This window comes from Mya arenaria, chromosome 3, assembly GCF_026914265.1.
Source record: "Mya arenaria isolate MELC-2E11 chromosome 3, ASM2691426v1".
In the NCBI taxonomy this organism is placed as follows: domain Eukaryota; kingdom Metazoa; phylum Mollusca; class Bivalvia; order Myida; family Myidae; genus Mya; species Mya arenaria.
This window is the reverse complement of record NC_069124.1, coordinates 65,330,527-65,353,557: the sequence shown is the minus strand read 5'-3', so window position 1 is coordinate 65,353,557 and position 23,031 is coordinate 65,330,527. Positions and strand designations below refer to the sequence as shown.

Below are 23,031 nucleotides of genomic sequence, written 5' to 3'. Positions count from 1 at the left end.
TTTAAGTATTAAAATGTTTCCTGGAATTTGATGGTGCTATTGATTCCATATCAGTTTAATGTTCTAAAAAATGCGTTGGCTGAAAATCTGCGGATCTATGCAACAATGCTAATCTCCATTTAGAGTCTGTTTTCTGTTGTTCACAGTGACTTGGAGCTTTCCATTAATGCAGCTTGTCATAAATTGATATGCATGGATTTTTATTACAACAATCATATTAAGGGCTCTTACTTAGTAGAAAGAATCCATTTGGCGGAACTAACTTAGATTATTTGATTAGATTATAATCAAATAAATGCTTCATACAATGCCATTAAAAATACAATAGATGAGGTCATAGTATTATTACGGTAAGCTAGAGGATGCACATTGATTCTGGAATTGGCAGCAGTTTGACAGCTGTTGTGTTGTGCATTCTATTGTTTTAACTGTAAGGCTTATTCAGTATGCTTTTATCCTAATTGAATGAAGGATCTGTGCAAAATGTTATGCTCTTGCATAATATAAACAGCTTATCCTTTCTTGTCTTAATTCTGGAGACTTAAAACCAGTTCCAGCCAATACTTAGAAATCTTGTTGTATTTTGATTTGCCAATTTAACCGAGTTTTGTTATGAATTTTATGGAATTGGACCTGCATGGCAACCATTATCATGAAATAATTAACATGATGCTGGCTATCATTCAACCATTGACCAATAAAGGAATTACATTTCCTCAATAAATGATATAGCATGGTTGTATTATTCAATGGATTACTTTGGCCAACTTTGACAGACAAACTCTGACAAATGACCAAGCAAAGCTTAGCTCTCATTTGTGTCATGTTATTGAAAACTTTGTATAATTTAATCAGGTTTGTGAATTTTCCATAATACATTATTCATCTTACCATTTATACGTGAACTGTACAAATTGCAATGCCACTTTCCGATGTTTTAGGCATGACATATTTAGTAGGTTAAGTTCAGTTTGCTGATTAAGCTTAGAAAGCATGCCTGGGGAGTTGAACAAAGCTGATTACCTGAAATCTTGACAAATAAATTTGTTCATTTACAAAATTGCTCTACAACCTTGCAACATCATTATTTTCCTGTCATCTAATGATTAGATTGGTAATTGAACGATCACATAGGTATTGATTTGGGACATCAGACCTTTCCCATGGTTCAAGGCTACCTTAGTGAACATGGCAGTTATTCATCAGACAGAAATCATGCCCACACAACTTAATCCCTTGATTCCAATAAGAAAATTAGCTTAATAATATTCAGTTCTTTGATGTGCACTGGTATTCTACTTGACTTCCATTGACAGCGTACAACTTGTAATGAAGGATAGGGGTTTCATCTGTTCCTGTTATGGGCGTGATTCTGGATAGATTTTCTTTGGTATAGTTAATGATTTCTGTTGGGCTCTCCAGAGATTTCATAAAGAATTTCGATACAATACCATATTGAATACATAATTGTTCAATTCTTAATATTAATTTTATTGAAAGTTTTGCATTAATGCTTTGCAAGCCATAATCAAGTCCAGCCATTAATTTTCCTCGGCTTAAAATAAGATATATGTAGTGAACTAAAAAAAAACATACAACCAATTAGCTGCTTGTCTTTCTCGTTAAATTCTCTACTAATGCAATGAAAACTACAGGCACAAGTCCAAATGTCAAACATTCAATTATAAAGGCACGTGGTATTTGGGCCCAAACAACACAAGACAAGAGACACAAACTAGAAACAGACAACTTCTATATTATTCTTGTAGATAAACATTGGTTATTGAGGTCGCCTTAGAATGTCTTGGAGCTGCTGGCCTTATGACCTGCTCTTTTGGATATCTTGGTGTGCTAGCGTTATGGCCTTCTGTTTTTAAAATGTCTTAGTGTGCTGGCGTTATGACCCGCTGTTTTGAATGTCTTGGTGCTGCTGTTGTTATGACCTGCTATTTTGAATGTGTGCCTCTGGTTTTATGATTCGCTGTTTTGAATGTCTAAGTGCTGCTGGAGTTATTTCCCGCTGTTTTGAATGTGTGTCACTGGAGTTATTACCACTCACTGTTTTGAATGTCTTAGTGCTGCAGGCGTTATGACCTGCTGTTTTGAATGTGTGCCACTGGCATAATGACTTGCTGTGTTATATGACTTGGTGCTGCTGGCGTTATTATACGCAGTCATAAAACTTGGTACAATATATACATGCTGATAATGACAAGGATTTGTGTTTAGTCCCCAAGACTCTGGACAAAATATTTGTTGTGCCGCTTGTTTGACCGAGTTAAAAGGAAAAGCATTCAGATGCATTTGTATTGCCCTTTGTTGATATCATATGGCTTCATTTAGTTACGAATCTTTCTAGAATAGGAAAAGTACAGAGAATGACAATATCAAATCTCAGGATATCTTTTTGGTCTGGTGTATTATTGATCTGTCACTCAAAACTAATGGAGTTTTAACTGACCTGAATGATGGCAAAATGGCATAATTCTCTTCTCAGAATGGTCTAATGTATACAGGAGTAATATTCAAGTTTTAGCATCATTTGTTCATGGTCCATTATGTAAAACTCTGAACTATTTCTTAGGCAATTGGATACAATTTGAAGAAGGTCTTTCTTAATGATTTTTAAATGTTGATATTTCTTCAGAGACATAAAGTAGCAATATATGTCTATAAATGAGCTGTAATTGGCCTATTGATGTGGAATTAAACTGAACTTTGCGGGACATCTCTTAAATATTCCTTACAGAGTGTAATCGTGAAAATGATTGTCTTTAGACAGCAGCATATTGATCTATCTTGAATTGTTGGTAAATTCTCTTAAACCTGTTGTCACTAGTCAATACAGAATTTGTGCTTAGAAATTTGTATGACAGCGGAGTGAGAGACCATCTTTTGAGAATTGTTGTCTAGGGAATGAACAGTAATACAAATAAAAGCCAGGGACTTGTTTCTTAAGGCTTTCACAGATTATAAATCACTTTAGTAACCTTTATGGTTATATTGGCTGGTATTTTATTATGTGATACATTACATTTTCCAGTATTTTTATTAAGATATAAAAGTTATTTTTAAAGTCTGCTCTCAGACTCGTTCACTGGTTTCTTTGTTCAGTATGGATTGGTCTTCCTGGGTTATTTTGCATTTTGATAATCCAATCCACGCTGACTGCATGACTCTCAGAAGAAAATGCAGATTAACACAAATGAACATTGTCCCCAGACCTCTTACATCTTGATGGAATGAAGACATAAATAATTTAAATGAAGCTTAAAGCTGACCATATGATAGGGTTGTGTTTAACATTTTTCAGGTGTAGGCACAATAATAATTCATGGCTGTCTAGACTATGTTGCAAAAATGTTATACCACAATATGAGTCTCTTACACTTGGTATTTCCAGTATTTCAGTGAAAGTGTAAAATTCCAGACTTTTCTGAGATATTGGGCATTTTTTGAGGGGAGACTTTGATGACTTACTTTAGACAATGATGCTATTTTTCGGGTGTGTTTTGAAATAAAAAACTTTTTAAACATCGCTACCTTCATTATCATTGTTGTTGTCTTGCACAAACTTTAGAATTGGCCATCATTTAGCTGTATGTTTACACAAGAAAGATTGTACATACTGTTCTCAGTGACTTCTCACCCGTGTTGCAATTCTTGTCACTCTGACTGAATAATTTGTTGATTTATGCCCCTTGGTATATGGAGAAAAAATAGACAAGCATTTGCATTTTGCTTGAGGTGCTGTTGTTTACAATTTGTATTTATATGCAGATTGTCCTAAGGGCCTGGCTGAAGTATAGATCTAAGCTGAAATTTTATGTATAGGTAATTTGTTGTTTATTCCACGTCCTTCTGATGACAAGGTGGAAGATAGCCTCTGGCATTATACAGCTGGAAATAGCGGCAACTAATTTTACGGAAATTGTTTTTTCTCTGGAAATTGTAAGTAATGGGCTTTCTTGAAGATATAATGAGGAGACCAAGTGTGTAGCAGATGCCGTTAGCCAGCTGGAGGCCGTCACAACAGAGTGGACATAGACAGCATTGGCATACAGTCTGTGCAATATTATGTTCCGACATGTAGATATGTACGGCTTAGGCACTGATTTTCAATGCTTGTGAAATTTCCTTCCATTTAATTGTAGACATTGTAGACAAGTGTTCTGGTTCTACTAATCTTGCCTTTGTAGTTTCAGAGGATAAAAACATTTGTTGACTTATTTAGGTGAGACTTCTATGGCAAAATGCATTCTCTTTTCTTTTCCATATTTCCTTATGCTGCCATTTGAAATTTGAAAAAGAGTAAAACTCGCATCTTGGCAAGTGTTATGAATGATTATTTGAAGGGAATGACCTGATAATATTCACAAGTCATGGTAATTCAAAAATCAAGCAATATCCCTCCACTGCTTATATGGCTCTAATTATGAAGCCTGTTCAGAAAAAGTGCATTTGGTCTAAATTCTAAGCTATATTAACTTGAGCGCAGTCATTCTGATTGTCACGATGTTGCACTTGACAGTGGTCTTGTTCTGTGGGGGAAATGATAGTGTCTGGAGAATACCAACTTGTCTGGCTTGGTGACGAAAAAATACCTTTGGCATTAATATTTGTCTCCTGTCTGCACCAAGTTAATGAGTGTTACGTGTTATTCATTGTAATCCAGCCTTAATGGTGTAACCACGAAGCCTAATGGACGGCTAGATGAAGTGAATGTACATCTTTTATTGGCAGATTATCTGAATTTCTGTGTCTGATTTTGCTTGTTCTAATGCACCAGACGCACAGCTAAAATGGTGAACGAAAGCTGAAAGCACCACCTTACAACATGATTTAATCACAGAATACATTTACATAGGTTTTTGGTTGACAGACATAATTAAAAAAGATAATCAACAATACAAATCAGTCTGAAAATACATATAAATTGCAATAATATCTCCCTAACCAGTTTGACAATACATAATTGTAGGATTACTTAAGCATGTTTGCAATACTGTTAAAATGTATTGCCTACATTCCCAGTTAAAAAAATATACAGTTTTTCTTCTCTAAATTGGCCATAACCATTAGACAAATTGTATATGAACTTTTGAAATGTCCTTCACTAAAATGTCCCAGTCATTTCTTCCATAGGAATACTTTCCATGTGATGCTGCAATGGCTTTACATGCACTCTCACTGCTGGTCCAAAATATAGTCAAACTTCAGTGTCCGATATGTCGTCATTGGTGGGAACAGGTTCTTTTCTGTGCAAACATCCCAGGATGGAGACTCTAGCTTTTACAAATGAAAGGTTAACTGCCTTGTTAATGTTAGAGTCTACACAGAAAATGATTTGTGGAAAAATCATGGTCTGTGCCATGGAAATTGCTGTCATGCATATGACAGTGTTAATGTATGTTGTATCTGAGAGAAACATATCCCAGAGAACTTCAGTGATAAACATGGGCAAAATGCTAAGAAGGAACGTGATGACAAGTAAACAAGAGAGCTTGCATGGCTTGTGTGATTGCTCAACATACTGGCTGGAGGGGTAGGAATCATCCATGTTCTGGTCCTCGCTCATAACTTCCAGCTGCTTCTCCTCCCCATCACTCTGGGTGAGGCTTATCAGTGGCGGGGTCGGGCAGATGGAGTCGCGGGGTGAGTGTATGGAGTGGGCACTCACACACTGGGAGTGCACTGACTGGTTATCATTGTTGTCAGACTGCATAATGGCCTTGTTGTCTTCATTATCATTGTCCGATTCATTTTCAGGCTCTTCCCTTATTTCCTGACTTGTCAGAATTTCATCTCTGCTTCGTCTGTTGCATTTTTGTTGGGAGCCAAAATTCATCTTTTTCTCTGAAGTAGCTTTGACAGAATTCTTGATATCCTGCTGTGAATGAAATGGATAATTATTATGGATTTTTGGATTTTCCAGCTGTGCTTGCAAAGCTGAGATATCTACAGAGAACTTTCTAACATAGTTATAATTCTTTGCCCTGTTCATGATATCCAGCTGTGGATCCGAAATCTGGGCTATGGTGTGACGCCTGCGACCAAGTATGGCAGCCATATTTACCTCTAAATGGTTGGATTTATACTTTTCCCCAAACTTTGGACTTGGTGATTCTCGCGTAGGACTGGGGTTGTCCGCAAACAGAACCTTTTGTGAGGAGGGTGACCCACTTCTCTTTTTCAGTGCACTCTTTGAACACCTTGAACTCTTTGAAGTTCTTGATGTAGGTGAATCATTTCCAGTCCCAGACGAGTCTTTTACAATGTCAGGTGATGGAAGTGCAACTGAACTCTCATCAATATCTTCATCATCAATTTCCTCTACACTTTTTATGATCAAAGATGGCACAGTGAAATTTTCTGTAGAGTGAAGGTCTGATGTCTCAGACACCATATTGTTCTTCCAGAATTTTGTATAGTAATGCAATGCTAAGATAATGGAGATAAGGATCAATACTAAAATAATCCAGAGAATTTGAACACCAATCTTGAAACGGAATGCATTTTTCTGATAAACTTGTTCAATTCTTTCACCCATGGTAAGGAAAACATATGTTATTGTCAATGCTATGCTGATTATCAGCCATATCATTAGAAATACAACCCCAAGCTTTATTTTTGGAATGTCATCATATTTCCTAACAACTTTTAACAGATTTTGTATACAAATAAGAGCAATCATACTTGCTAAGGTGCACAACAGAAGAACATACATAGCACTACTAATATACTGTAAGTCACGAGCAACATCAGCGGAAATGATGTTACCAGTAACAACACTGTGCTGGTAAAGAAGGAGCCTGGTAATCTCCAGTGGACACCAGATCAGGTCGAGCACGGAGCATGTCAGCAGAAGAACTCCAATCAGAATGTAACGTAACTTTCTGTGCAGGTGATGGGCAACCATGGCAATGAGCACTGTCAAGCAGCCTCCCCCTCCAAACAGAATGGCTAACACTAGCACAGTGGTTGACAGAACTATAGAGTAAAGCTTAAGGTCACCAGTTGCCATCAGCGCATCTTGGCTGGGGTCAAGGTCACTGCTGTTGCTGTACTGATCTGTTTCCATGGCAGTTTGGTGCTTTACTGCAATCTGAAAAGATGAAGAAAAAATCTCATTGTAATAACTTCCTATGCAAAGGTCATACCATTTGGAAAATCAAATAAAGTTAATATAATATTTGACCTTAAATGAACAAATTTATCATGTCTGCCCTGCTGAAGCATGTAATGCAAATTTTGTGCATAAATGAGAAATTTTCCTTCAAATCATCTATTATTATTTCATATGTGGAAGTTCAACCCTGGCATTCAATGCTTTCAAATTACACCGTATTTACTTGCATTAATTTGTAACTATGGAATTCTATACTTATGTGTAACCAGGAGGACTAGGCAAGTTTGCATAAAATCTGAATAAATGATTGTACATTGCAGTATTTTAAAGGCAAAACCATTTATTTAATCTAAGTAAGATCTTGTTAAATGTCATGGTTCCCCTGATGACCATAAACATATCAAGGAAATAAGACAGTTTCAGTGGGAGTCCTGCTTTACTACAGAAATAGGATCAAGTTTCTCTGAAATTATGTAAATGTACGTAATTTAATTGATTTTAATAGTTTTCATACTTTGAATTGATATTTGTCATTATGAACGCAACTTTCAAATCAGACCTTATGAAAACTAATATACCACGTTGGAAAATATTTTTGTCTGTACATTAAAACTCTATATCAGAACGGTAACCAAGTGGACATAACCATACATTTAAAAAGCATGCAGATGAATTGACAATATGGAATAAAACAGTAGATACTACACCCACAAACTAACACTTCTGTATGAAAATCTAGAACTTACACTTAGCAATCATGATGTCTAATTTCTATAAATAATGGGTAATTAACTTATTTAATTTTCATAATGACTTATTAGCAATGAAGCACCAATTATTTGTTACACTAATGCACCAGTCAATTGTAACCATGGCCCCCCCCCAGGTTCGGAGAAAGCGGGGACTTTGACTTTCGGTCCAGCCAACCCCGGGTAAAATTCCCACCCTGCGGGGACGAACTGGTAAAATCTCGGCCAAATGCCCCCGCACCCCAGGGACCATAGATAAGGAACTTTCCCCGCTTTTTTTGGTGCAAAGACAAAACCACCGCCTTCACCTGGCACTGCGAGGCCACCTGGAAGGTAAAACCAAGGCCCATTTCCCTGGCTATCCCCGGTATACCCCCGGACCTGGCGGGGCCGTGGTTACAATTGACTGGTGCATAATTTTCAATGACATACACTTTGTTGGAACTGGCTTTAACATGTCTTGGTATTGAAAAAAGCAATTGAATACATGTGTATGGTCAAAAAGTATTTTTCTCAGTTACTTGAATTAATTTTTGTCATTTAAAATAAATTTTCCATCCATGAAATCGTTCAAAACATGTTGTGCAAATGTAGCACCATTTTTCGCCAGACAACTATTTTTTTGTTCTTTTCTTGAAAGAGACAAAAATTGCATGTTGAACAATAATTCGATGGGAGATGATGGTTTGGAGGGAACCCCATTTCAATTCTCAGACTTAAATGTCCCTCTTTCATTTACAACCTTAAATCGATCACTTGGAGTTTTCCTGGCAATATCAGCTTACTAATTCATTTTATTAATAAAAAATGTGTTTATTTGTTTTCTTGTGAGATTTGCCTTCAACACAAAGCCACTTCATCACTTTATCAAATCCTTGTGTTCAATAACTTCAATTATTTGAGATGAATTGTGATTGGAAGGAATGTATTTAAGATTGACAGTGTCTGAGAAATGTATATAATTTGTTCTCAAGCCCATTAAAAGGCAAATCATGTTGATTAAAGAAAACCACATTATGTGGTTCTGTGCAATTGCTTTAATCAGTCAGTCTGGTTTTTATGTTACATCATTAAGTTTGTTTTTTGTAAAAAGGAAGCTCTTCACGAACATGTGTTTGTTAGGGACATTCATACTATTTTGAATGACTGGTTGAATTGACGTATTAAAATTTAATTTAATACCTTCTTTAATTTCTGTAGAGAAGTAATATTGTAACAATAAGTTTATGTTTAAGTGTTTAAATTCTGGTTATCTATAGAAACAGAGCTGGCGTATAGATCATCAAAATTGGACTCTTAAACTTATATGGTGTTCTGTCAAAACAGCAATTTGAAAAATCCTCGATTGTCATTGGCCAACTCAAAAATGCAAACACCATGTTATGTGTAAAAGTCTCAGTTTGGATAGAACTCACTGCAGACAGTTCTAGTGGTTCACATTAAACATATATACAATCTACACCTGTGTGAAATAAGTCTGGCTTGTCAGGACTGGAAGGCATACTGTTTGCCCATGCAAATATCCTTTTAGACAGGAAGTCCTTGAAGTATTGAAGTGTTGAATACAAGCATTGTCCCACATGTTGTAACGCAAGATTATTGGCCTTCCAACCTTTGCCAAGAAAAATAAAACGTCTGTTTTTTCTATTGTTGTCCCTTAGCCTTAGGATAGATTTTATGCCATTGGATCTTGTAGAATAATTGAAAAAAAAGCTTAAAAGATATTGCATGATTGTGTGAGAACTGAAAAGAAATCCTGGCTTTCAGGGCAGTTTCTTTTATTGCGTTTTTGCCAATCAAACTGGTTTGGTACAATAGATTCTGTTGTCAAAACAGAACTTCTCTGCAAAACTGACATTTCAGTATGAGAGCTCTCAAGAGAGTGTTCAAAATTTAAAATTTCATGTCCTTTCTGGAAAAGCGGAAGATTGTATATAATATTATGAAGTAAGGAATTTTCATGGTACAGAAGGACATGATATATCTCCCAGAGATAATTATAAAGTCAATAAAAATATACTCTTTGCTTGCGAGGAAGCAGTAATGGCTGCTAATGCTGAACGTATGTAACCATAGCTCAACAAAGTCTGCTAATGGACAGGACCCAACCTCAGCCACTAATGGAGGCTTATTTGATTTACTCATGCAACAGCTTTTAGGACATACAACAAGACTGGGATGAAACTTCCATAGGATAAAACTTCCATATGCCTTCCGGAAATAGATGATATGTATGGAATTTCGGTGAAAGATCAAATGTTGTTTCACCTAGAGGTCACACAAAACTACAGTTATAAGAGTGCATGGTGCAGCCACAGGTGAAAAATTAGTTTTCTGTGATCAGGAGTGAAATACTTTTCGTTTTAACTTTAAAATACAAAAATAATTATTTTTTTCTCATTATTTTGCTAAAATTAAAGAGAAACTTCTTCTTCATTTCAATTTTATTAAAAAATCACATGAGGAAAGTCAATTTTCATTATTAAACATTGGTTAAAGGTTACCTCAAATGTAATGTCAGGTTCAAGAACTCCATTTGTTGATAATTTTTTATGAAAATTTGTTCATTAAGAGTCTGTTCACATTGTTTAATTTTCAACAATTATCAGATTTGATTCGAGAAATGCGCATTCAATATCGTCTTCATTAAAATTGTGGATAAATCTAGAGAACTGTTACAAATTAACTCCTGCTGTCTTTTTTGATGCATGGAATTTCACATTTTCTGTTTCAGAATTTGAAACATATCAGATTTTCATGTATATGTCAATGCTGCACATGTTGAGGAGAAATACCGATATATCTGTCTGAAACATTTTTGCTTGTCAAATTTGCTAGAAAATTGGAATGACTCAGTCATTTCTAGAGTTGGTGTGTAAGGATGCATTAGGGCTACCAAGTTACTTAGTTATAAATAAAGTTTATCAACTGGTCAAGCCAGTGAGTAAATGGATGTTGGTTCCTCATAAATGAATGTTCAATTCGTACTTGAATCAAGGAAAATCATTATTATAAGTAATCCATATGTGAGGCCTAGTTGTGGAACGTGGACCGATCACTTGACTTTCATTCTCCGACTTCAAGTCATCCCCAAATCGTTAGAAACAAAGTAACATTAACATGTAGCTGGGTTTTGTGGAAACATATCGGACCAGTTCAACCCCAGAACTCAAACGTGTTACACAAACATGTGCACATATCCATCTGCTACGAAAGTGAGACTTGAACTGCCGGACCTTGCTGGTAAGAGTCACATGACATTTGAGTCTCCAAAAGGGGGCTTAATAAATTACTTGCCTGCTTGACCAAACGATGCTACAAATAGATAAAGCTGGTTTTAGACAGCTGATTTACAATGCAAACATCATCCATATATATATATTATATGAAAATGGTAATTTACTAAAAGTTAACCCTGTTACATGGATTGTTACATGTCAAGCTTCAACCAATCCGATAACGTCATTTACGTCATTTTCTAACGCAGTAGGTCAAGTGAGACATATACTCACAATCTGATAGTATGTTATTCTGCTCATATAGCTGGCCATTTTTATTGCCAACCTTTTGTTAATGAATTGCAGGTTAACAGAGATAATAATTTGATGAATTTGTAAGAACTATTATAAATAACATATTCCAAGTATATACCAAATGAGCTGACTGTCATTACACACATGAAGGCAGTCTGGTTCAAGAACAAGATGGATTCACTAGCTATGAATATATAAACCATCCTGACATTGTTTATAAACACTCGTCAGATTATGCCCTAGAATAGGTTTTTTTGATTGTTCATATGTCTTCCATGAAATATATCAGGAAAGAATATCCCATCATTCCAGGCAAAAATAAAACCTATCAATCAGAGTTGAACAGATTAGAGGCAGTACAAGAGAACTTAATGTTTCTGGCTTCTATACCCTCGAAGGGTTACGTACCTCTGGAGCCTGCTGCTCTTTTACAGAAATGCAATATGCTTTATTACGATGTTAAGGATACTAATATTACATGGGCTTTAAGAGCTCTTTAAAACAGAAATTTCAATTGTTGTGTAGAAAATTGTTTGTTCAAGTATTCATAAAAAAGAACAGAAATCAATCAGAAGACTTTCATGTTGGTTTTATTGTTTGAACTAGGAATGTTTAATCCATGGTTGACCTCATGCATTGTTAATTGTCTTCTCAGGATTTCATTATGATTTTTTTGCATCATGTTTGTTGCAGTATTGGAAGGTTCATGAAAAGTCGAGACAAAAATATTCATGGTAATTATATAACCTACATGTATAACCTGTTAACTTATATATTTAAGAATAATGTTGTCTTTACAGAAGAGTTTTTATTCTTGATGGTCTTCTTTTTATTTTTGATGGTCTAAATTCATGATTTACTTAATTCTTGAGTCACTTTCGAAATTCTTGAGTGGCTTTTGCAAGTTCATTGCCAGTTTTCTTAAGGTGTATTTTGTTCAATGAAAAAGAATTAGCAGCCTCACAGTTAGACAGTGCCTTCAGTTCTCACAGTGGACATATTATGTCTGGATATGTTAACTTATACAATCTTGAAATCAAATGCAACAATAAGATTGAGTTTACTGGAAGTTTCTTCCGAGAATAGATTTTTATAAGGTTTCATGGAACAATTTTCAGAAAATCAATTGAAATATAGAAACAGTGGCTAAAACTTAATACCTTGTTTTGCTGTGCACACTTAAATTTTTATGCTAAGTAATAATCCCTTTGTTAACTCCTTATTTCAACCTTAAGGCTTTTTTTAATAAATTAACAATGAAATACTTGTTACATTTTTACACTTTGCATAGGAGATGTTAATGTAGAATGATGATATACAGGAAATTATGTCATTATATAAAAGAAAGCCAAACTGACATGTTGACATTAGGTGGCAAAAAATAATAAAACCAATAAATGACTAAGTCTGTCAGAAGCTTTCTGAATGATTTATTAAGTCAGAATCCATATATTGCGATCCCATTTGTGGAGACATAAGTGTTTAATTACAATAAGACTCATGAGGCATTGCCAGCTTTGGCTTTGGTGCTCTTGTTATTGTTTTGTTTTTGTTTGGCAATTCTGTGTAACAAAACATGATTACATGATGGTTACAAAGACTCTTATAACCAGACATGTTAACCAGAAGATGCTTAGAATTTGATGAATCTTTGTGTCTCTAACCTCTTGTTACAATCTCATTAACTGTGTAATAAATGTTTCTAGATTTAGAGTGGAACAAAAAAACACCTCACCCCTTTAACAAAAAAGTAGTTCTGTTTAATATATCAAGATGATAAATATCTCAATCAAAACCAACATTGTGTGAGATATTTTTATCTCCAGCAGAAACATCTCTGAACAGCTGTTGTATGTTCTATGTCCACAAATCCTAATGAATGAGATCCTCGAAATAGGAAACTCCACTGCCACCTGAGGGTAGTTATATATATAGTCAGTCCCGCTCAGATATGCATCAGAAAGAATTTATGATAATAATTATTAAACAGTGTCATTAGATGTATTTTAGAGGATAAAATATCACCAGGGACTGGAAATTAGAGGCTGCATGCAATGCCCTGAAGGATCGTGATGTTGAGATAATAACTCTTCGAAGTATGGGCACTGCAGAGGAATGTCTCTGTAAATGGACCTACATAGTTCACTCACATGATATTAGCAATTTTGTCAAGTTTAAAACATGTATTAAGTCGAGACTTGATTGCTAAAGTATAATGGTCTGTTAGAAATTTGTTATTATACCATTATCTTTAGTCCACAGGGACCTTAATTGAGCAATATAAGGTCACAAAAATACATTGTAAATATTATATCTAACACTATGTTGGTTTTGATTGAGATATTTATTATCTTTATATAACAGATAAACATGAGTAATAAGTCACACATAGTTTCAGCCATGGTCATTTAAACCTGTCAAGTTTCACATATCTTTCATTGACAAGTGTTTTTACTTCATTCCAATAGTCACATTAAATTAGTTTTTTTAACAAAAGGCAAACAATTGAGAAAATGGCAACAAACATCTTTTGTTACATCTGATGAAAGCCATTAGATAATTATTAATTGCTAATAATGAAGTATGGTCAGAATCAAAGATATTTATACTAAGAGGATAAAAATATATTACATTTTGCAGATTACAAAATAACACTTTCTTGAAGTATCACTAAAAGCTATGTGGGTTGTGTAAATGGTAAAATTGTGGTATAAAATGTTATATAAGGATTCCATGCTTCTTTTCATTGCTCTTCATATTTATCCCCCTGACAAACAAAGTTTGAAGGGGGATACAGTAGTGTAGTATACATGGATCATAACTCTGTTGCAGCTAATTACAGAGTTATTGCCCTTTGTTACTTTTTCTTGTCTGGAGCATAACTTGTGAACTACTGAATGGAATTTTATTAAACTATATACTTTTCTTAAGCACACTGAGAGAAAGTGCAGTGTACACAAATCATAATTCTATTATAGCTTATGCAGAGTTATTGTCCTTTTCTTACTTTTTCATGTCCGAAGCATAAGAGTAAGTGCAGTGTACAAGAACCATAACTGTATCGAAAGCATTGTCATTTTTAGGTTGGATTTCTAAATGTTTCACCCCCATTTCTTATAAGGGTGGCTTGTGGTGATATTAATAACCATTCACTGATAGTTCTATTGTAAACATACTTCTACAGCTCAGGTCAAAGTTCCAAGAAAAAAGTCAAGTAAAGATATTGATTTCAAAGTGGATTCGTTTTTTTTCACAATGAGCCAATAGTTATTATTCACAGTACTTTGTTAACATCATTATTGTTAACTTTCAAATCTCTGCAGTTTTCCTAACAATATTTGGGACAATGTTTTAGCTGTCCTTGTTTTATTTAAATATATATGAGAACATCATAGAATATTTCACCTTTAAAAGTTAAAAATGAAATTGTTAATTACGTTGTGAACAATTGACCCATGGGCCTTAAAGATGCACTCTTACTCACAAAAAAGATTTACCACAATTAATAATATTGTTTTAATATTCAAAAATGGATGAATAAATGTCGAAAACAATGGTTCTTATGAAGGATACCGAGCTTAATTAAAAAGAAATGAGCATAAAACACTGTATTTCTACCTTATGAGACTATAGTAGACCTCAGTAAATCTTTTAGCATTCACCAATCATTTCATATTTTTGCGCTTTCTATTATTAAATACATAGTTACATTCTTGTTATCGGTAATTAATATTTTCCATTATATCATTATTTAGTAAGTAATTGAAGGTTTATCAGTCAAAATTTATGTGAATGTATTGCTTTTGGAAAAAGAGTGTCACTTTAACATTTATATGTGTTCCGTTTACTATGGTTGAGCATAAATTGGCACCTGCTGATGGTGGTCTTGGCCAATTTGAAGTTTGGTTCAACAGAGTTTATTTGATTGTCATCCTGTGATGTGATTAAATAACTAGATTCCATTTGAAAAAAGTTTGTAACCTGTTGGGAATGATGAATTAATGTATTATGAGTATTATATTGTACTTAAAAGCAATTTCTCAATCAAGTTTTGTACAAGAACAGTTTCAATTCCATGCAGCAGTTACTTCCCTTCCCTGTACAGTACTCACAGCTCTCTCACATACCACGGATATGTATGATAAAAATCAAGCGAATCTCAAATTATTTTCTTGTTTCAAATAAATGTTCACTGTTAGATATGAAACATTATTAATTTTTTTTATATAAAAATGGTATAGCAGCTAGAAGATGAAATAAAATATGTTTCTTAAAAAGTAAATAGCAGAGATCCTGCTAGTTTTTGGCTGTGGTGGCAGAGTTCTTCTTTGTTATATTCAACACCATTATGTTTCATGATATGCTTGGGAATAAAAATTGTTCCAAGTGAACCAATCACTACTCTGTGTGATTTTATTCATGACAAGCAGTTTCAAATTTTATTGAAATATTGGACCACCAAATTTTTTTTGTTTTTTTCCAAAAATAATGGTTTAATGGTTCAACTTCTAAAATTAATTTCTAAAACTTAATAATCTAATATACGCCACTCATGTTATGAATGTCATAATCCCACAGACGAGAAAACTCCTGCTTGTAAATTAAGAAAACAAAAACAAATCATAAGTCAACATCATTTCTAAATTGGTGTACTATGGTATTTCCAGGTCTTTGATTTAATCAGTTGACTTGTTTTAGATTTTGGATTAAATTTGTTGCATTGAAAAATAATTTACAATAAAAGTATTATACTTACATATCTATAATATTAATGCAGACCTAATATTTTCTCTCATTTATGAGAATAAAGTCACAAAGTTTCTTATATAAATCCAAGTACAAAATTAAGTTAATTATTACACTCTGTGCTTTTCCATGTATAACTAAACTCCACTAAAAGGAATTCTTTTACTACTGTCTTCCACCCCACTCCTGACTGGAGTAAAGATTAAACATTAATGCAACATCACGAAGTCTTCATCCTTAATACTCTGCAGAGATTCCCTTTTACTGGCTGACATCTGAATTTTTCCAATTAGCAATTCCACAGAGCACAAATACTAATTGATTCAATACTGTAATAGTCGCCGACAAATTTCACAACATGCAAAAATTAGTCACGAAAGTTTACACCATTTGTCAGAGATATGTCACAGAATGTCTCAAAGCCCTTGTGTACAGAGAATATCGCTGAATAAATCTGCCAGGAAGCCAGCAAGTTGCTTGATATTGACAACTTTCTCCCTGTGCAAGCATGGTGGAGGTATTGACTTGTTAGTGGGAAGAGAAGTGCTCAGCCTCCTGCTCCAAAGCGGCAGCCTTATCTGTCCCTTATTTGTTTAGCTCTCACACACAGCCTTGGTAGACCCCAAGACCCTGCAGCCACCCAGTTTATTGTTCCCTAGATAGTGTTTGATGTGACATTTTCATGATGCTGCAAACAGAAACCAATAAAAGAAGGTTGCTTTGTCAATAATATTTGTTTCTGAAGACATTCATGTTAATATCTCATTTTACTGCACGCATACAATATCAGTCTTAAAGAAAAGGGCAGTTTTGTCTGGGATTTATTACACATAAATGGCATGGTTTTTGCTGTACAGCTGTTCTAAAATATGAAGTCTACATTATATTATTATTATTATTATTTTATTATTGTTATTGATATTGGAGTAGCCCTGTGGTCAGTGACAGTCTGTTGCAATTTTCCTTGTCTGAAGCATAAGATGAAATCTCAGTAACTGGATGGAATTCAATTAAACTTCACGCAATGATAGACCATAATCAGAGGAAGTGCACATTACATGCACGATAACTCTTTTTTTCAGCTTATTACAGGGTGAATGCCCTTTTTTACATTTTCTTGGGATACATAAGAAATGTCAAAATAATTTAGCTTGAAAACAACCTGAGGGAATCTGATAAAACTTTAAAAATGGTAAAGAACCAAAAAGAGGAAGTGTAGTGTACAAGAACCATAACTATATTCTAGCTTATTACAGAAAGCTATAAAACTATAACTTGAAAACTACCTGAGGGTATTTATTGCAATTATATAGAGTGATAAAGCACAATGACAGGAAGTGATAAAGCACAATGACAGGAAGTGATAAAGCACAATGACAGGAAGTGATAAAGCACAATGACAGGAAGTGATAAAGCACAATGACAGGAAGTGATAAAGCACAATGACAGGAAGTGATAAAGCACAATGACAGGAAGTGATAAAGCACAATGACAGGAAGTGCAGTTTAGGAGAACAATAGCTCAAAACTTCATGAAAGGAAGTGCACTGTACGAGAACCATAACTTTGTCTCCACTAATTACCTATTGCCCTTTGTTACTTTTTCTTGTTATAAAAGTTTAAATACAGTTCATGGAATAATCAATGTGATGAATATGTGGAGTGCAAGCTAAAGAAGTTTGATTTAACTTTATGGAGATTTCTCTTCTACTCTTTTATTATATTTCTCTGCAATCCAAATTTGGTCCCTCAGGGTAACTTACCAACTTGTAACTTATAGATTGGAGGTCCTGGGGTACATCGGGGATAGTAGGGGAAATGGGCCGCCTTTTTACCTTCCAGGTGGCCCCGCAGTGCCGGGTGAATGCAGTGGTTTTGTTTTGTGCCGAAATAGCGGGAATGGGCCTTTCCTAGGATGACCCAGGGGTGCGGGGGCATTTTGCGGGGATTCTTCCAGCAGTTTGTACCCGCATGGCAGGGATTTTACCCGGGATTGGCTGTCAAGGTTACAATTGACTCAGGTGCATAACCCCCAACCCATCATTGTCATATTTAGGTTGGATCTCTAAACATTTCACTGCCATTTCCTATCAGGGCAGCATTCAGGGCATTGATAACATTCAGTGATAGCTCTAGTTATTTTTATTGTTATTTTTTTCTTCATGGCTATTGATCCAAAAAGAAGCACTTAGCATGACTGTCAACATACAGTCTAAACCAAATGGGACCAGAGAGGGACATGTTTTATGCTTCTGAAAAAACAACACTTTACAAGAATTCATGCTCTTTTAACCTAGTTGATTTAACTTAGTAAGAAAAAATGTTTTAAAAAATGTTTTGTTAAAATGAAATTGGCCAATGCAATACTGTTGTGCTTTTCGTTGACTTGAATATAATTTAAGTAAATTTACAACATGATTTAACCTCAATCTAGATAGGAATATATACAGGCTAATACAGCGATGTCCTATACATGCATAGCACAGAGTAAATCTCACAGACACCCAAGGGGAACTGCTTTCACAAGTTGAAGGCAATTGTTAAGAAGTAAATGGCCCATTCTCGTTCTTGTTATGCCCTTGATGATAGTGTTGGGAATCCAAACAATAATGTATATTTTCGAATATCTGTGATTTAAAACTGAACTATGATCAATTAATAATCCAATATTGTCAATTTCATGTACAAACACTTTGCATATGTGCATCACTATTTAATAAATATGTTTTTTATTGTGCATTTTTTGGTATGTTATGTTCATTTAGCTACAATAATTACAAGTGAAAGTATATAGAAGGTAACAAGTGTTTTAGTGATGGAAAATGATCAAGTATGAAACATTTACTGCAGCTGATACAATGCAAAACATTGAAAATGATCAAGTGTTAATGTTCTATAATATTGAGGGGGTGTCAATGCTAAAAGGTTCTAAGTGACATAAATAAAGAAGAAGATAGAACCTTTTCTCCTTCACCCCTCGAATTATACTAATATTGCTTTGAATCATCTTATTTCATGTTTTTCATGCATGTTTGTTTTTAAAAAATAAAAAGGCTGGAACAAAAGTTCAAAAAGTCGTGACTGTTGTGAGTTGACAATATTTCACTGTAGATTGTCATGACAATAAATGCGAAAAATAATACAATTTCTTCGCCCACATAGGAGAAATAGCTTGCACAATTTTCTAACAATTGTGACTACAGGTTCTAGTAATTGACTCATTCCGCCATATAAATTGGGGTCACTAATGGAGTATGAAGGTCATTTCCCTACTACACAGGAAACATGCAATTGGCTCATAATGTTTAATAGTTATGGATGCAATATTAAAAGAGAAAAAAAGCAATTCCACATAATCATATATTACTGTGATGGGTTTTCATAAATGTCTTCACATTATTGAACCATTTCCAGCTGACAGTCGTGTCCACTAGACTAGGAAATAACAAGTATACAGTTATTGGTCAAGAGCCAGCAGGCAACACCAAATATGTTCTTAGGCTACTGGGCCCAAATAAATATTTTGTTCCAAAACAAATTGGAGTGAGCAGGATAAAAAAAATAATTAATACTACTTTGTCATTAAACATCTGTTATTGTATTTTAAAACATCAATTAAAGCTAGTTATACTTTTTATATATAAATGAAGTAAATGTATCTGCGGTAAGTTTCTCTTTTAAAAAAAAAAAAGAAATGGCTACTTATTTGATGCTTCTTCGGTCTTAATTTTATATGAGTCAAATGTCGGCTTTTCAATGTTCGTCAATACCTATTTTTATGGTTATGCATGATTGTGATGGGGAAAACCTTCGGGCATTGGCACTGTCAGACACATCAGAATGAAGTATTATTATGCATTCAATGAACATCTGAGCTGTTTTGTATATGACCAAATTGCTTTCTTACAAAATATGAAAGATGCAATTTCTCAGTTGGTTTGTTTTTGTCATTCTGTCAATAAGATACTTATAATTGAAAAGAAAAATGATTCTTGGAGATTAAGTGTTGCATTGACCATAAGGAAGTGCTGCAAACTAGGCGTTTTTTTAAATTTAAATTTTAGTTTTGGAATGAAAAAAGTCCAAGAATTGCTAGGCATTCATGATGTTATTACTTTAACTCGCCCCCACAAAGTTTGAAAGAGGGTATACTGGAGTCACCATACAGCTGGTTGGTAAGTGGTGGTTTGACAGTCGGTTGGTTGTGCTGGCAGTCTGTTGCAAAAAAGTTGTGGAGCTAACATTCTCCTTTTGTTCTGAAACTTGGTTCACATGTTCACCATGTACTAATGGCTCCCTCATTTTTGTACTTTCAGCAAAGTCATTCATGAGTTATAAAGTAGCCTTTTTACTTTAGTTTCACTTTGTATACTTTGTAACTTTGAATTTTAAAAATTGTAATTTATTTGGATTCTAATGTATTACTTTGATTTGAAAGCTGAATAAATATATCTTCAATTCTATCAAAATTGAAGATGCTATATCAGATTAACACAATTTATATTCTATAATGTACTCACCTAGATATAAAATCCATACAGTAGCATCTGTGTCAATATGGGCACTGTCTTGTCCATTAACTGGTCATAAATGGACACTAAACATGAACCAAAGCCCCTGTATATTGTGAATGGCCCATATATTGACCATTTTATTACGATGTAAGTACTGAAATGAGCAGGGCTAAATGGTCAACTTCAATTAAACTGGAAAATGTGGGGGTCAGTTTGTAGAAAGAAGAGCCACATTTATGTATATAGGATATAGTTTATTTAAAGACTTGTATTGAAATTCATCATCAAAGCCTGAGTACAGCTACATGTAGGGGTACAAAGATCTCCAAATCAGTTATTAGGTTTATAAAGGTTGCAACCAGTTTTGTTTACTGACATGTAAGCCCCTTCAATTGAGCCTGTTTATGCCCCCTACTGCTGAAATATGTACATGTTAGAAACTGAAGCAATATGAAGCATATAGGTATGTTTAGTCATTTCAAAATGTCTAGTTTTCGGCTGAAATAAGTAATAAAAAAATATTGGAATTTGGACAGACATAATATGCTATACATGTAAATGCTCGATGAAACTGTGATTTTGCAGCTATGGTGCAACTATTAATAAATCACTCTTCTTAATTACTGTTGGCAGCCTACTCTAAACTAGGATTTTCTATTTTTGGAATGAAATGGACACATCATAGAAATTACATCTAAAGGTCAGTGTCTAATTGTCTAAAGGTCATTGTCTAATTTGCTTCAACACATTTTCAAAGCATTGGTTGAATGTAATTCCATTTATCTAATATTATATTTTCAATTGTAATATTCTTTTTCATTACATATTATGAAACTCCTTTCTCTGCATTATTTATTTCATCATTGGAACATTTTAAATGAGGATGTTCTGAACAATGGCTATTGTGTGATCAGTCTGAATGAAACATGGCCATTTACATTGTCTACAACTTTTCCCCTGATTGTTATTTACGATCAATAAAAACTTGATTGATCTTAAAGCTGCACTCTCACAGATTGAAAGTTTGGACTTTTTTTATTATTTTTGTCTCAGAATTAGCTGATTTGGGCATTGATGCCCTCAATTCAGTCATATAAGATAACTCACAATAAGACAGATCTCAATTGTTTATAAAACTGCCGAAAAATTTATTTTTCTGAATGCCTTTTAACAATAAAACATCAATTTTTAAATGTAAGTATGGAAACTGCGATCAACTCTTTTGTCAGCAGTCTGATATCACTGTTTTCGAGACATTTATGCAACAATTGACACATTCCAAGACAAAAATAAACTTGAAATTGTCAAAACGTTCCATCTGTGAGAGTGCAGCTTTAAGAATGAAAATATTGTATTATGCAACAGACAATGTACTCAGATGATTACATTACTTTAGGCCCCCCAAAAAAATACCTGTGTTTCCGGTAACCCGACAGACCCTATTTTTTTCTCGCCGACCCTAATCTTTTTTTAGACATAAAAGTAAAAAAAACAAAACAGTTAAATTCTATCGTTAAAAAAATCTATTTCTTTAAATATATCGTTATTATTTTCGTTGTTTGTCTTTCAACGTCCCCGGAGAATATACTTTCATTACTGATTATGTATTACCGAGACGGGAAAACAAAATGGCGCAGGGCGGTGAACCCTGTCCGATATCTTAAAATTGGCAAATGCATGTTTACGGTCAAAACACGTTGTTGATCACCGGAGATATATTTTGCGTTTTTTTTTAATGAAAATATTTTTAATTATAGCTTGCGGTGTTATTTATCCATATCCATGTCCAAAATAAAACTTTTTTTACGATAAGGCTTTGCGTATATCATGCAGGCTTCTTCCAATTAGGCTATGCGAATTCATGCAGGCTAACTGCCAGGTTCCAATATACATTTCATTAATCGTTATATTAATTTATCCACAATTATCAATGGTTATTTATTTCGCCTTATTTAAGTTCCATCAACTGAAATCCAAACAAAAACCTGCGAAAGGTAACAACACATTTATTGGAATGTGTCGGCTGCAGATCAAACGGTACAATTTGTGACGGCAGATCACGAGCGGTGATAAGATCAAAGGTGCGTGGCTATGGTTTGTATCTAATTCGGTCAGTCGGATACCATATGATCCGATTTGATTGCCAGGATTCACCTAGGCTAGTACGAAAATACCATACAATCGAAAAAATAATCAATAATCGTCGTCTGGGAATCTTAAAACAATGACCGAAATGTTTGAATTCATTATAAATATGAATAAAACATTGATTGAAGTAATGTACGAAAATAAGATACATAAAATAAATCCATATCCGCATTTACTTGTTCTTTTATTAACTTACCTCCTCTTGAAGGCCTA

General features: G+C 34.3%; 2 protein-coding genes across 2 annotated transcripts in view; one reads left to right on the top strand and one right to left on the bottom strand.

The window, feature by feature from the left end:
* Window positions 1-23,031, top strand: part of LOC128228537 (arginine--tRNA ligase, cytoplasmic-like) — a 44,492-nt gene that overhangs the window by 14,013 nt on the left and 7,448 nt on the right. The window lies entirely within an intron of this gene.
* Window positions 4,824-16,643, bottom strand: LOC128228538 (uncharacterized). The gene is made up of 2 exons (XM_052939906.1): window positions 16,168-16,643; window positions 4,824-7,105 (listed from the first exon to the last, which is right to left on the bottom strand). The coding sequence occupies exon 2, from the start codon at window positions 7,079-7,081 to the stop codon at window positions 5,210-5,212; it is 1,872 nt and encodes a 623-aa protein (XP_052795866.1). The 5' UTR covers window positions 7,082-7,105; window positions 16,168-16,643; the 3' UTR covers window positions 4,824-5,209.

Bases quoted from the DNA above. Each gene is read 5' to 3' on its own strand.
- LOC128228538 (XM_052939906.1), bottom strand. From the start codon at position 7,081: ATGGAAACAGATCAGTACAGCAACAGCAGTGACCTTGACCCCAGCCAA.